General features: G+C 34.6%; 1 protein-coding gene across 1 annotated transcript; it reads left to right on the forward strand.

Moving 5' to 3' along the window:
- The first annotated feature begins 3,298 nt into the window (after window positions 1-3,298).
- hhex (hematopoietically expressed homeobox) lies at window positions 3,299-7,397 on the forward strand. Its single transcript, XM_042768173.1, has 4 exons — window positions 3,299-3,716; window positions 5,784-5,962; window positions 6,049-6,089; window positions 7,062-7,397. Exons 1-4 carry the CDS (start codon window positions 3,407-3,409, stop codon window positions 7,234-7,236), a joined length of 705 nt encoding a protein of 234 aa, XP_042624107.1. The 5' UTR covers window positions 3,299-3,406; the 3' UTR covers window positions 7,237-7,397.
- Window positions 7,398-12,322: the final 4,925 nt, after the last annotated feature.

The following is a 12,322-nucleotide window of genomic DNA, read 5'->3' on the forward strand; positions in this document are numbered from 1 at the left end:
TCGTGTTTGTAGTTCTGAACCGAATCCTTCGTCAACGCGCCATTAGTGTGTGCAAGGATCCACACTTCAATAATCTACCAGAAATGATAACAATCTGAGCCCCCGCGCGCCCCCTGCCGGAACACACCGGTGCTTGCAAGTACTTATTATTAAATTGAGCATTTTTCTAATTCATTCCAAATTGCTTACATAAAATTGTATCAAATTTTAATTATTCATACAGTTTTGTAATTTTGACTGTTCGTAGATTATTATTTTTTTAACCCTAATGGTCATCAAAGACAAAACATAGGAATTATTTATCATTACTTATTGAATCACTTCAATAAAAATAATAAAATAATAATAATAACAATAATAATAATGAATTTCATAAAAAACAAAATATTTAAATATATAGGAAAATTTATATGTTTATAACCAATACAGACATTTTATAATATAAAAAATTATTTTTCAAAGTTATTTTCTGTGTAAACACAAACTCTGGCTACACAAAAGCTATTGAATATTTATTAATATTATAAATATTATTAAATATTCTAGTTATTTTTTAGTAAAAACAATAAAATCAAAAACAAAAATAATCACTAATATTAAACATTAACCTTATATTTAATATCTTATTAATGCATTGCACAAAACAGCATAAAAACATAATCACAAAATCTTTACTACAAATACTTTCTTACATAGACGAATAACAGAATACAATCAGAATAAAATCATTTAAGTCTTAACATCTTTGTTTTGATTAATTTCTATAATTAATTCTATTCATTTCTATAAATTATTCTTCATCAGTAATTAATATACTTTACAAAATGTATTTTTACTTAAAAATGTAATCAATTAAGTTTCGATTTTTGATTTTAACGTGTTTATTTTTTCTAACAATCTATTAATATCAGTGAAAAGACTGTCTCCTTCATGTAATGAAATGCTAAGTTTTGGGTTTTTTGTTAATTGTTCAGAAATATGCATGCATTATTTCTACATTTATAAAGCACATCCACCAGGTGGAGACAACATTCCACAAATGAAATTCAGAATCAAAGGTTTTAAGACGCACAGAAAGAACAGAAGCCTTTACACAAGAAAAATGTGTTTAAGTTATAAGCAACGTTCTTCCAATCATGTTAATATAACCTTCATTTAGTTAAGTTAATGTTCTTAAAACGTTAGCACAAAAAACATTATTGATGCATCGTTCATGAATTTTTTATTTATTTATTTATTTATTTTTAATTGTTTTAGCTTGATGTTCGTCTAAGGTTTTTTAAATGCGAAACTTGTTTCAGAAAGTTCAGAGAATATTCAAATGTAACATTCCCATATTATGTTTGGAAAATGATCAAATGGATGTTCATAAAACCTTCACATAACCAAGAAAAACGTTTGTACAGTATAAAAACCATTATACCTATGGAATGTCCCCATTTAGATAGCTAAGTAAACGTGTGTGTGTGTGTGTGTGTGTGTGTGTGTGTGTGTGTGTGTGTGTGTGTGTGTGTGTGTGTGTGTGTGTGTGATTGAAGTGTGTCTGTGTGTGTGTGTGTGTGTGTGTGTGTGTGTGTGTTAGGCATCCGTTCTGTCAGCAGTTTGAAATGCTGTAAATCACGAGGAACACATCATCATCTGTTTCCTCCTCGTTTGACTGATCACTCGTCCTATATTCGACTCTAATCAGCTGCTAATTGAAACTAACCGACATCAATAAATACCAACGAACCCCACAAAAAAGAAATCATAACATCCTTCTTTTCTTATCAAATGACTGTAAATGACGAAATTATAGTCAGTGGCTGCTACTGGAAGCCGAAGAGCCTGAATGCAGCTGTTTAAGCGCATCTCTGTTCTCGGAGAAATGAGGAAAAGATGAAAGTTCGTCATTATCGATGTGTTTAATCGAGCTGCTTCTGAAGGCCACGGTTCTCTCTTCCAGTGTGAATGTGATGGAGTTTGTCCAGAATGATCCCGACACGAGGCGCCACGACTGTGACAGCAGATCAATTAACAGCAATGATTGGCAAAGCGCAAATATTAGCTGTTCCCAGATCAGTCTTTCATGTATGAAACAGTTTGATCTGCTGATGTTAGTCGGGATATGCTTCAGTCACACTGTGAGTAGATGAGCCGAGCTGTGTTTAATTCATCACAATCCACTGAATTCAACAGCTTCACTTCACCGATTTGCGTGTTTTTATTGATTACTACTGACTTGAAATTAATTAAACAAATAAGAACTAGGCCTATCTAAATGTTCTGGTTAACACATACGGCAAAATATTTTTTTTTCTGTCCAAATATATATTTTAAATATACGCCAAATACATGTTTTAAAGTGAAGTTCAGTGAAATGTATTTTTTCATACCAAAATTATTATTATTATTATTCATTATAATAATTAAATATAAGTGTTCCTTGGTGATTTTTATCCAAATGTGTTTTATGTTAACTCATACACAACAATTTTTTTTTCATCAAAGGTGACATTTTATTAAAAAAAATAAAATAGTGTATTAATATATATATATTACACGTAAATAATTTAAAAAAGATATATATATATAAAAATATAAAAAAATATAAAAAATATTAAAATATATAAACATATATTTCAAAAATATTGCCTACTTGAAAATCTGTATTTTTCCCAACTTTTCCTCAGTAATTTCTATATCAAAATTCTTTGGTTCCCAAGTGAATGTGTTTATTTTATTATTTTAATAAATTATAATCGCTTTAAAGTTTTGGCTACTCAAAAGCTATTGAAAATATTTTTTTCAATATTGAATTATTATTATTATTATTATTATTATTATTATTTGTTTGTTTGTTTTTAGTAAAGACATTATCTTTCAAATCAAAGACATTACTACTCGTTAATGTTTTGTAATTTTGTACAAAATATATCACAAAATCTTACTACAAAGACGAATAACCAGAATACAGTCAGAATAAAATCATTTAAGACATAACATCTTTGTTTTTATTAAATTCTATAATTAATTCTATTGATTTCTATGACCTCTTCTTCGTCAGTATAGTTTACTGAATTTAATTTTACTTTAAAATGTAAGCAATAAAGCTTCGGTTTTTAGGCTTCGGTTTAGTTTCTGTGCCTTCAGTGAAGGAGAGATGGACTCACTCTGCCTCATGCACGCGTGTTTAATCCAGGTGCATCCTGACTTTCCTCCTCCTCAGGTTCCTTCTTTCTTCTCCTTCATCTCATTCTTCTCAGGGAGCCAATCAGAGCTCGCGTACCTGCAGGAAGTCTGACCCTTTATTCTCCTCCCTCATAAAACATCATCACCTCCCTCACTAGTGACCTCCCGCTTTCGCTCATCGCAAACTGCATGGAAGCAGAAGTCCACGAGCGCTGACATCAGAAGTCCTCCAGCCATGCAGTTCCAGCACTCGCACGCGCCTTTTTACGCGCCGACGCCCGCGCCGCCCGTCCACCCGACGCCCTTCTACATCGAGGACATTCTGGGCAGAAACGCGCCCGCGTCAGGTCCGGTGGCGCCCACGCCGACCCTTCCGTCTCCAAACTCGTCCTTCACCAGCCTGATCCCGTCTTACCGGACCCCGATCTACGAGCCCACGCCGATCCACCCGGTCCTGACCCAGCACGCGCTCGCGGCCACCTACGCGTCCATCTACCCGTTCCAGCGAGACTTCACGCACGCGCTGCTCCGTCACGACCCGCTGGGTGAGGTCTAGACTCATTTCTGTCATGTTTCGAACACCGCACTGGGGTTCGTTTGATTGTTTAATTACTGGTCAATAACTTTTTAAAGGTACATATAGTGTCTAATATGTGACTGTAGCGCTTGAAGAGCATGCCCTATAGTGATAGATTTTGCACCTTTTTTTCTGAGAGTGTGATTAAACATCTGTATAGTGTGATTGAACTCCACATCATGGTCAAAAATCTGCTTTCACCTAAATGCTTTCATTTATAATTCGTTGTGATGGGTTAAATCAGACAGAAGTAGCTCTTTGACGTTGTGCGTAAAAATGAAAGCTGTGTTCACAACGAAAGTTTGCTTCAGGACTAAATTGTGAAATTGTTTCTTAAAGTTGGTGTGCTTTGGCCATAGAAAGCTGAGCTTCATGAGGTCTGTTTACCAACAGCTCATGTGGTTAATAATATCAACCAGACTGACCTGAAGAGGAAGCTCTTCTTGATTTCGAAACTGCAGTTCAAAGCGCATTTCTGCGACCCTGCTGCTATAAACGAGTGTGAATTCGGATCGTGTTCCAGCTGCTGGGCTCTACAGGAAGCGTGTTTGGGTGAGGAAGACTCCGCTGGTCTTCCTCACGTGTTGTTGGTCTGAGGTTCAAACTGCCTGTGCTCTGCAAGCCCTGACCCTTTCCGTTCACTCCGGAAACCTTGAGCTCTCGATAGGAGTAAATGTGCTTTCAGAAGCTGTGAGATGTTTTCCTGGAGCAGGACTCGTGCACGCTGCTGATTATTTTATCCACATCCTCAATACACACATATTCAGGAAACACTCGACTTCTGATAGCCGGGATCCGTTTTTTACAGATTGTTCGTTTCCTTTCATTGGGCTGAACCTCTAACTGCTCGAACAGCTCAACACACCTCACGCAACTTTACGCACGCCTCCACTATTGTTTGCTCTTTTTAAACAAAACACACGCCTACAATTAGAGATCTTTATTGTTGCAAATAGGATTTATCAATATATATAGGCTATAAATATATTTAATATATCAATCTGTATTTAAAAAATAATAAAATTCGTATATTTATGTCCTTGATGCCTTAAATAAACAAAACCAAAGTCGCACTTGAATTTAATGAGGCCTGTACTGATCAAGAAAATGTGAATATCAAGAAACTGACAAAATTTAAAGTCTTTCTTCCAGTGTGACTTGTAAAAAAAAATAATAATAAAAAATGTGGCCTGAAATAGGTTATATGGAGGGCAACACATTCTTAAATGCTTTTAAAAATAGATAAAAAATGTTAAAAAATGACCCAAAATGATTAGGAAATAGGCCTATGATACGCTTTACGAATGTATTTTAAATATATTTATATCAAAGATATATTGTTGGCCAGTTTTGTGTGTGTGTGTGTGTCTGTGTGTGAGAGAGAGAGAGAGAGAGAGAGAGAGAGAGAGAGAATGAGAGAGAAAGCTTTATAGCAGCGCAAAAAAAAAAAAAAAAAACCAAAACCAAATTATAAATAATAATATACCAATATTCTAATAAATAGAATTTTATCATCTTAAAATTTCTACTAAAATTAAAAAACTAAAAATATAAATAATTAAATAATTATCAATCATATCAATAAATACCCAAATATTCAATTCTAAATCTTTTTTTTTTTCTTTTTTTTGCCGTGTGGAAATTATTGTGACAATTTAAATAGATTGGAAAAAGAAAAAGATTTTAAATGAGATTTAACATTTTACATTTTTTTAAACCATTTTTCGTCTCTGAGGGTTTGAGCACGTGTCCATCTGAACGCGATCGCTCGGGTTCTGGGATGAATCGCAGCTTCCTCTGTGTTTGTGAGGGGATTGGACGGATGTTCACCCCATTCACCAGATTAACCAACAGGAAACACATTGACGGAAATTTTGCCATAGTCCTGTGCTCATAAACTCTTTCAGCGGATGCTCGAGCTGACAGACAGACAGACCAAACACATTCACCCTCTGTCTGAGGATCTGCAGGATGCGCGTTTATTCTTTACGTGTTTGCGCAACATTTTCACGTGTCTGTTCCGTCTGTTCTGCAGGTAAACCTCTGCTGTGGACGCCGTTCATCCAGCGGCCCCTGCACAAGAGGAAAGGCGGACAGGTTCGCTTCTCCAACGACCAGACCATCGAGCTGGAGAAGAAGTTCGAGACGCAGAAGTATCTGTCTCCTCCCGAGAGAAAGAGACTCGCCAAGATGCTGCAGCTGAGCGAGAGACAGGCGAGTCAACAAGACAACACTCAGTTACACAACATCCAAACTCTGCTTGCTTTTAGTCTTATTTTCATATCTTCATCCGTCTGCAGGTGAAAACGTGGTTCCAGAACCGTCGGGCGAAATCTAAGAAATAAAAAGAACGTCAAAATCTTTATTTTATTATTATTATTATAAAATTATATTATTATTGTAATAAGGATACTAAAATCATATGTGTTATCATAATAATCCTAAATAATAGTCAGAATTTCTGACGTTTCGTTTAACCTTTACAGCAAACAAAAACACAACGAAAACAACCAAAACAGGATCGTGAACAAATAAATATATATTTTTATATGAAGGTTTGCCAGTTATAAAGTGGCTTTAATCTTAAGAAAAACACTTTTTTATTGTTGTAATATTTTATTTTGTTATTTTAATACATTACAAAAGATTTTTCGAAGATAAGTTAAGATGATTGGAGCGCGTTTTATAAGGAAATGTCTTAATAAAAAATTAATGCTTTACATTCAATTCCTTATTTACCTATTCTTTGTAATTAATTAATTTGAAATGTATACACGTGATTTCGAAGTTGTTTCTACACCTATATTTTCCCAATGTAGTGTGATTTTTTCAAATTTTCCAAATCATTCGTTTTTCATCGTTTTTGATTGCTTGCATAGAGCTTTATTTCAGCGCAAAAATGTACACGAAATATAAATAAAAATTAAACAAAAATCTCTTTTTATTTTAATGCGGTAAAATAATTGTACGAGATGGGATTGCATATTGTGTTAGATATAGGCTATATAAATATTTTAATAATTATCACATTTCTTGAATATTAAAGGGCTAAATATTAGAATACAATTTTAATTTAATAATTATAATTTCTAGAAAATCATTATCTAATTTCCTGAATATTAAATACTAAATCTAAATAATATTTCAGAATATAATAGCTAATATCTAATATTTGTGATATCTGTTTTAAAAAAGAAAAACAAATATTGAAAACGGAAAAGGAAATTCTCGCGGTGTACGGCTAAAATAAATAAATAAATACATACACTGAATAGAAAAGCTGCACGTATTGACATGCTTGTGTGATGTTGGTGCTGAAACAGGAGAATCCTCCGAGCGGTAAGAGAGATGTGGAGGACTCTGGCGAGCAGAGAAACTCGGACAGATCGAGTCCAGACGTGATGCGCGAGTCTGAGGAGTCCGAGGATTCAGAGCAGGAGCTGGACATCGAGGAGGATCCACAGTTCTCCATCAACCCTCAGCTATGAGTCCACGACCTCAGCACTGTACATACTGTATCATACTGTACATTTAGTAGCACAATTAACTTAATGGATGTGTAGATTTCGATCCAAACCTGTATCTGGTGTCTCTTGGGAAACTGTAAATATTTTGTGTTAGTCAATAAAACAATATTTTGGGGATAACATACTGTTTATTTTGCCTTCTTAATGCCTAATGTGAACCTGCAATGGTTTCAAAGTGCGTGATGAGCTGTTAATGTGGCAGATGTTGTTTCCTTTTATCTGATGTGAGCACAATAGAGCTGTGATGAATGTGCATTTGTGTTATTAGTCCCTTATCTGTTGATTCACAATCCTTTCATCATAGCAGATTATCTGTTAGTCATTAAAATCAATTAAACTCTATCCCTTCCTGAATGAAACAACAGCACAGTTTGAGATCTGGAGCTCGGCGATCAGCACAACAGATCTGCTCTCGATCATCAGAGCTTATCGCTTCCAACAAGACAAACAGGCCTGGGTCTGTGCTGATCGTGTGGTTAATGATTGGACAGTGAGAGGATGAATCACAGCGTTCTGTGCATCAGAGAGAGTTCAACAGCCTTGCAGTGGTGAGAGTTTGCTCCAAAACCAACACCATGTGCATCGATTCGGCCTGAATTGAGAAATGCTTCACAAATCGTGATCCTGAAAAAGCAGCATGTGAACTAAACCTCTGACTTCAGGCCCAAACACATCTTTACCTCTTAAAAATGAAGGTTCTTTATTGCCGTTGATGGTTCTGTGAAGAACCTCTGACGCTTTTCAATGCACAAAAGCTTCTTTAGAGTGTTTAAATGTTCTTTTAATGGTTCTTTTAAGAACTGAGCTTCTTTGAGGATCCAAAGACGCTTCTAGGGATCTTGATTTTTAAGAGTGCATGCAAAAACCCTTTTAAAATGTCTCAACTTTTCCCACCAAAGCTTTAGCGTCATTTATTTGTATTTGTAAGGTTTTCTTAACCTTCATGTTTTGTTGAATCATTTTGACCTGGAGAGGATCTTCTTTTTCCTGAAAATGTTATAAATGTTATCACATTGGACTAAAAGCTGAAATAAATTTTTTTTTTTAGATTTTTTCCCCCCACCTTGTTACACTTAGTGTCTGGTGATATTATGCTAATTATCACCAGATCTTTTTATCAGCTTGTTTTCTTTCAATAAGCAGAGGTTTTGTGTTTCTTTTCAGAACTGATTGATTGTAGACCTCATTGATCTGAGCTCATGCACCTCAGTTATTGAGTGAAAAAAACACTATTTCTTGATGATTTTCACTCCAAAACTGGTTCATAAGCTCAGATCAATGAGACCTATGATCAATCAGCTCCAGAATGAAACACAAAACCTCTGCTGATTGAAAGAAAACAAGTTGATAAAAAGATTGAATCCAAGATATGGTGATAATTAGCATAATGAGAGATTTATAACCAATTTTTTTGTAGACCAGGAAAAGCAAATTACGTAAATGATTTTCAGAACTACTAGAGAACGGATGGAGGCTTTTCTTGTCATTTTAGAAGAAACATCTAAGACAAAAGTTACATTTCAATGAAACAAAACTGATATCTCTATTAAATCTCTTGAGATATAAAAACCGTTCCTCGCATAAACATCCCACCTCACAAAAATGTGTTCTGATAATATGTTTTCCAAACGTTGCCATTAAGTTATTTCTAAACGTTGTCTGAAACGTTCAGTTTTTTATATTTTAAATATGATTATTTTTAATTATGTGAACACTAAGAAAATTCCATTTTATGCTTTTGCAAACTTTTTTAGCAATGTTACATTTTAACGTTCTATGAATATTCTGAAACAAATTGTAACAGTTTAATTTGTTAAATCCAACGAACATCCAACTAAAATGTTTCAGAAATAAACGCTCCATGAACGATGTAGGAATACCATATTTGTGCTAACATTATTAAAGAGCAGATGACTTTAAATGAACGTTACTGAAAGAACGTTTGCTCATAACTTTGAGACCAAAAAGCGTCCTCTCCTCATGAAACCCCTCTGACTGAGTATTTATGATCATTATTTTACAGCCCAGAGGTCTCTGCTCATGCAGGCGAGTGACTGACGGCGATATAAAAGCTCCATCTCCAGCTGAATTAGGCCTAATTGCAGAGCAAACAGCACACTTGAGTGAACAATGAGGCCTGAGTGATCTGTTCCTGGGCTGCCGGAGGAATCTTCTCCTCACCTGAAGGCCACCAGCGCTGCTTGTTACGAACGGAGAGGGTCTCTTAGACGACAACTGGACAAATATTGACCCGTCAGCCTGAGATATGTCCAGTGGCTCTGATAGTTTAATTGACAACAACTCTTGCTTCATCAGATCAATTAGCGCGGCTCTTTCAGGCCTGTTAGCTCTCGTTACACTGCTGCTGTGTGTGTGTTTAAACTCCAATCAGTCTTTTCCATGATGGCAGAGATTCTGGGCTCTTAATGGCCTGTTTGTTCCTTTTTGCTCGGACAAACCTGCAGATTGCTTTTATGTGCGGCCGTGAACGAGCTTGTGAGACACGACCTGATTTATTCATCCTGTGACTTAATGATACGTGATAACAAGGCTTCCATTAAAGATTCTGGATGCAGTGATTAGGCCTTTCCAAAGCAATTAGACCCTTCCTCTCAGTGTTTAAAGACAGAACAGTGAGTGAGAGTTTACTTTGATCAACTCTAATATCTGAAGATGCACAGCATGAAGATCATCTCACTGCAGGACTGGACACTGAAATACAAGCATAATCAGTGCAAGCATCGACATGTTTTAGGTAGATAAGTCTGTCAGAACATGCGTTTTCACTGATTAGACTCTCACTCAATTCAACTAACATTGTGGCAAGGTTCTTTCAAGGTTACATTCTTCCAGTAACTTTAATAGAACATTGGTTCAAAGTTATCTGTTGGTCTTTAATAATGCTTTCAAAACACACACATGCATAATATATAATAATATATATATACAAAAAAGGGCAGAAATAAATTTGCTTAAATATTTGTAAAAATATATTTACATTAATATATTTTGTATTTTTAAGGCTTTTTTTATATATATATAATTTTGAAATAAATAAATAAAGTTACAATAAAATAAAAATACATTAATAAAAATAAAAATAATAAATATATTTTATATATTTTCAATCCAAGAATATACATTCACATTTCAAGAAAAACTTTTTGTTGTCTATAAAACTTGTGAACATGCAGTATAACATATTAAACATTAATGAAACATTATAAATTTAGTTTTGATCTATCTAGGCTTGCCACATTTGCATTCAGTCTAATCGTAGGCTACTGTAAGATTGGAAATGTATTTTCTTGCCCCTGAAATACATTTTGCAATATATTTTGGTATATGACGATTTCAATTTCTAAAAAAAATTCATTTAACTTCAGTGCTTGCAACTTATATTTAACATATTTTAAATATATTTTGGGTATAAATATATATATATTTTTTTTTTGCCATGTGTGGAAGTTCATTTGACAATTTTAAATGTAACTTGTTTTAAAAACATTCAGAAGTTATCATTTTAAAACTCAATGGAAATGTTATCAAAAAGTTTCTGAAAATTAGTTTCTGATCAGTGTTCATTCAAATGAGCAAACATGTCTGTGTGTGTGCGTGTGTGAGTGTGTGTTTGTGTTAAATCACATCACACTTTCAGACCACTTTGCTTTCTTGTCATCCTCTTTCTCTTCTTTCTGTGCTTCAGTAATGTATAGTTTTCTGTGGTTTGAGTTGTTGGTGTTTACAGTGCCAGTGTGTGAAGCGTCCTGCAGTCGTCTGCTCAGTGCAAACACAGACTGCTCATTAATTTATCAGCCTCAGATAAATGGTGTCCATGTGTTCAAGGTCGAGCGTCACAAACGTGTTCACGCACACACACACACACACATTCCTCAGTCACCGAGTTAAACTTCATACTTCAACATCTGATGCTGTTTGGGTTTCAGAAGTTCAAATCTAAGTTATGGTACTTTATTGTGAGTGACATTTTTTTTATTTAGCAAAAGCAGCTAAAAACACCCAGTTTAAGGTCTCGTCTCAGAATGTGTGTTTCACTGTGGACAACAGCATTACATCAGCACGGCTTTACTAGGAAGGGACAGCGAAACTTTCATTCAAAAGGTCAGAGAGACTGTGAAATGAATGTGAAAAACTACATTATGACTGATCTGGTGCAATAAAATGCAATAAAATAAAAGGCATACACAACAGTAATTCAAAGTGTTTTACACATCAGTATAACAAATATGAAAAATTTTTAATATAAAAATGTATAAAATATAAAATAAATAATAAAAAAGTATAAATAAAAATGGAATATTATAGAATAAAAACATTTAAAAATAAAAATTTAAGAAATTAATAAAATACTTCAAATGAATATAAAGGTATACATTAAAAGGATGTACATTAAAATGTAATGTGTGTGTGCGATGTGAACAGGAAGCCAGACAAACCTATATCTGTCATAAACATCTCCTTTGTCACAATACTGTAACACACACACACACACACACACACACACACACACACACACACACAGTAAGAGACGCTGATGGAACGCAGTGACAGCTTGACTCTTATCTCAGGTGTGTGTCGGCATACGGATGAAAACATGATCATGATCTCAGCAGATCGGACCGTATTGATCAGCGGGAGTTTTATGACAGACGCCGTGTTCAGTGATCCTGACGAGCTCAGTAAACACACACCACTGTAAAAGAGAGCAGATTCAGAACACGGCCGTGTGTGTCCAAGAACACCATCTGTTTGCTTTACAGAGAGAGTCAACAGCACAAACAAGAATACACAACATCAGAGAAACTAATCTGTGAGCTGCCTAACTAGACAGTATTTTAAGGGCTCATAGATACTCATGATATAAAGACTTTAGTAAGGCAGCAATGAATGCATTGTGATGTTTGATTGACAAAAAACACTATAAATATACTTCTCATTCAAATCGTATCAAACTGTATAAACTATAAACTATAAACTATAAACTATAAACTATGTATAAAAATATTTTTATGTTTATTAGGGCATA

The sequence above is a fragment of the Cyprinus carpio genome, chromosome A12 (assembly GCF_018340385.1).
Source record: "Cyprinus carpio isolate SPL01 chromosome A12, ASM1834038v1, whole genome shotgun sequence".
In the NCBI taxonomy this organism is placed as follows: Eukaryota; Metazoa; Chordata; class Actinopteri; order Cypriniformes; family Cyprinidae; genus Cyprinus; species Cyprinus carpio.

Bases quoted from the DNA above. Each gene is read 5' to 3' on its own strand.
- hhex (XM_042768173.1), top strand. From the start codon at position 3,407: ATGCAGTTCCAGCACTCGCACGCGCCTTTTTACGCGCCGACGCCCGCG. The intron at 5,963-6,048 runs GCGAGTCAACAA...ATCCGTCTGCAG, and splicing joins TGCAGCTGAGCGAGAGACAG to GTGAAAACGTGGTTCCAGAA. The intron at 6,090-7,061 runs ATAAAAAGAACG...TGTGATGTTGGT, and splicing joins CGTCGGGCGAAATCTAAGAA to GCTGAAACAGGAGAATCCTC.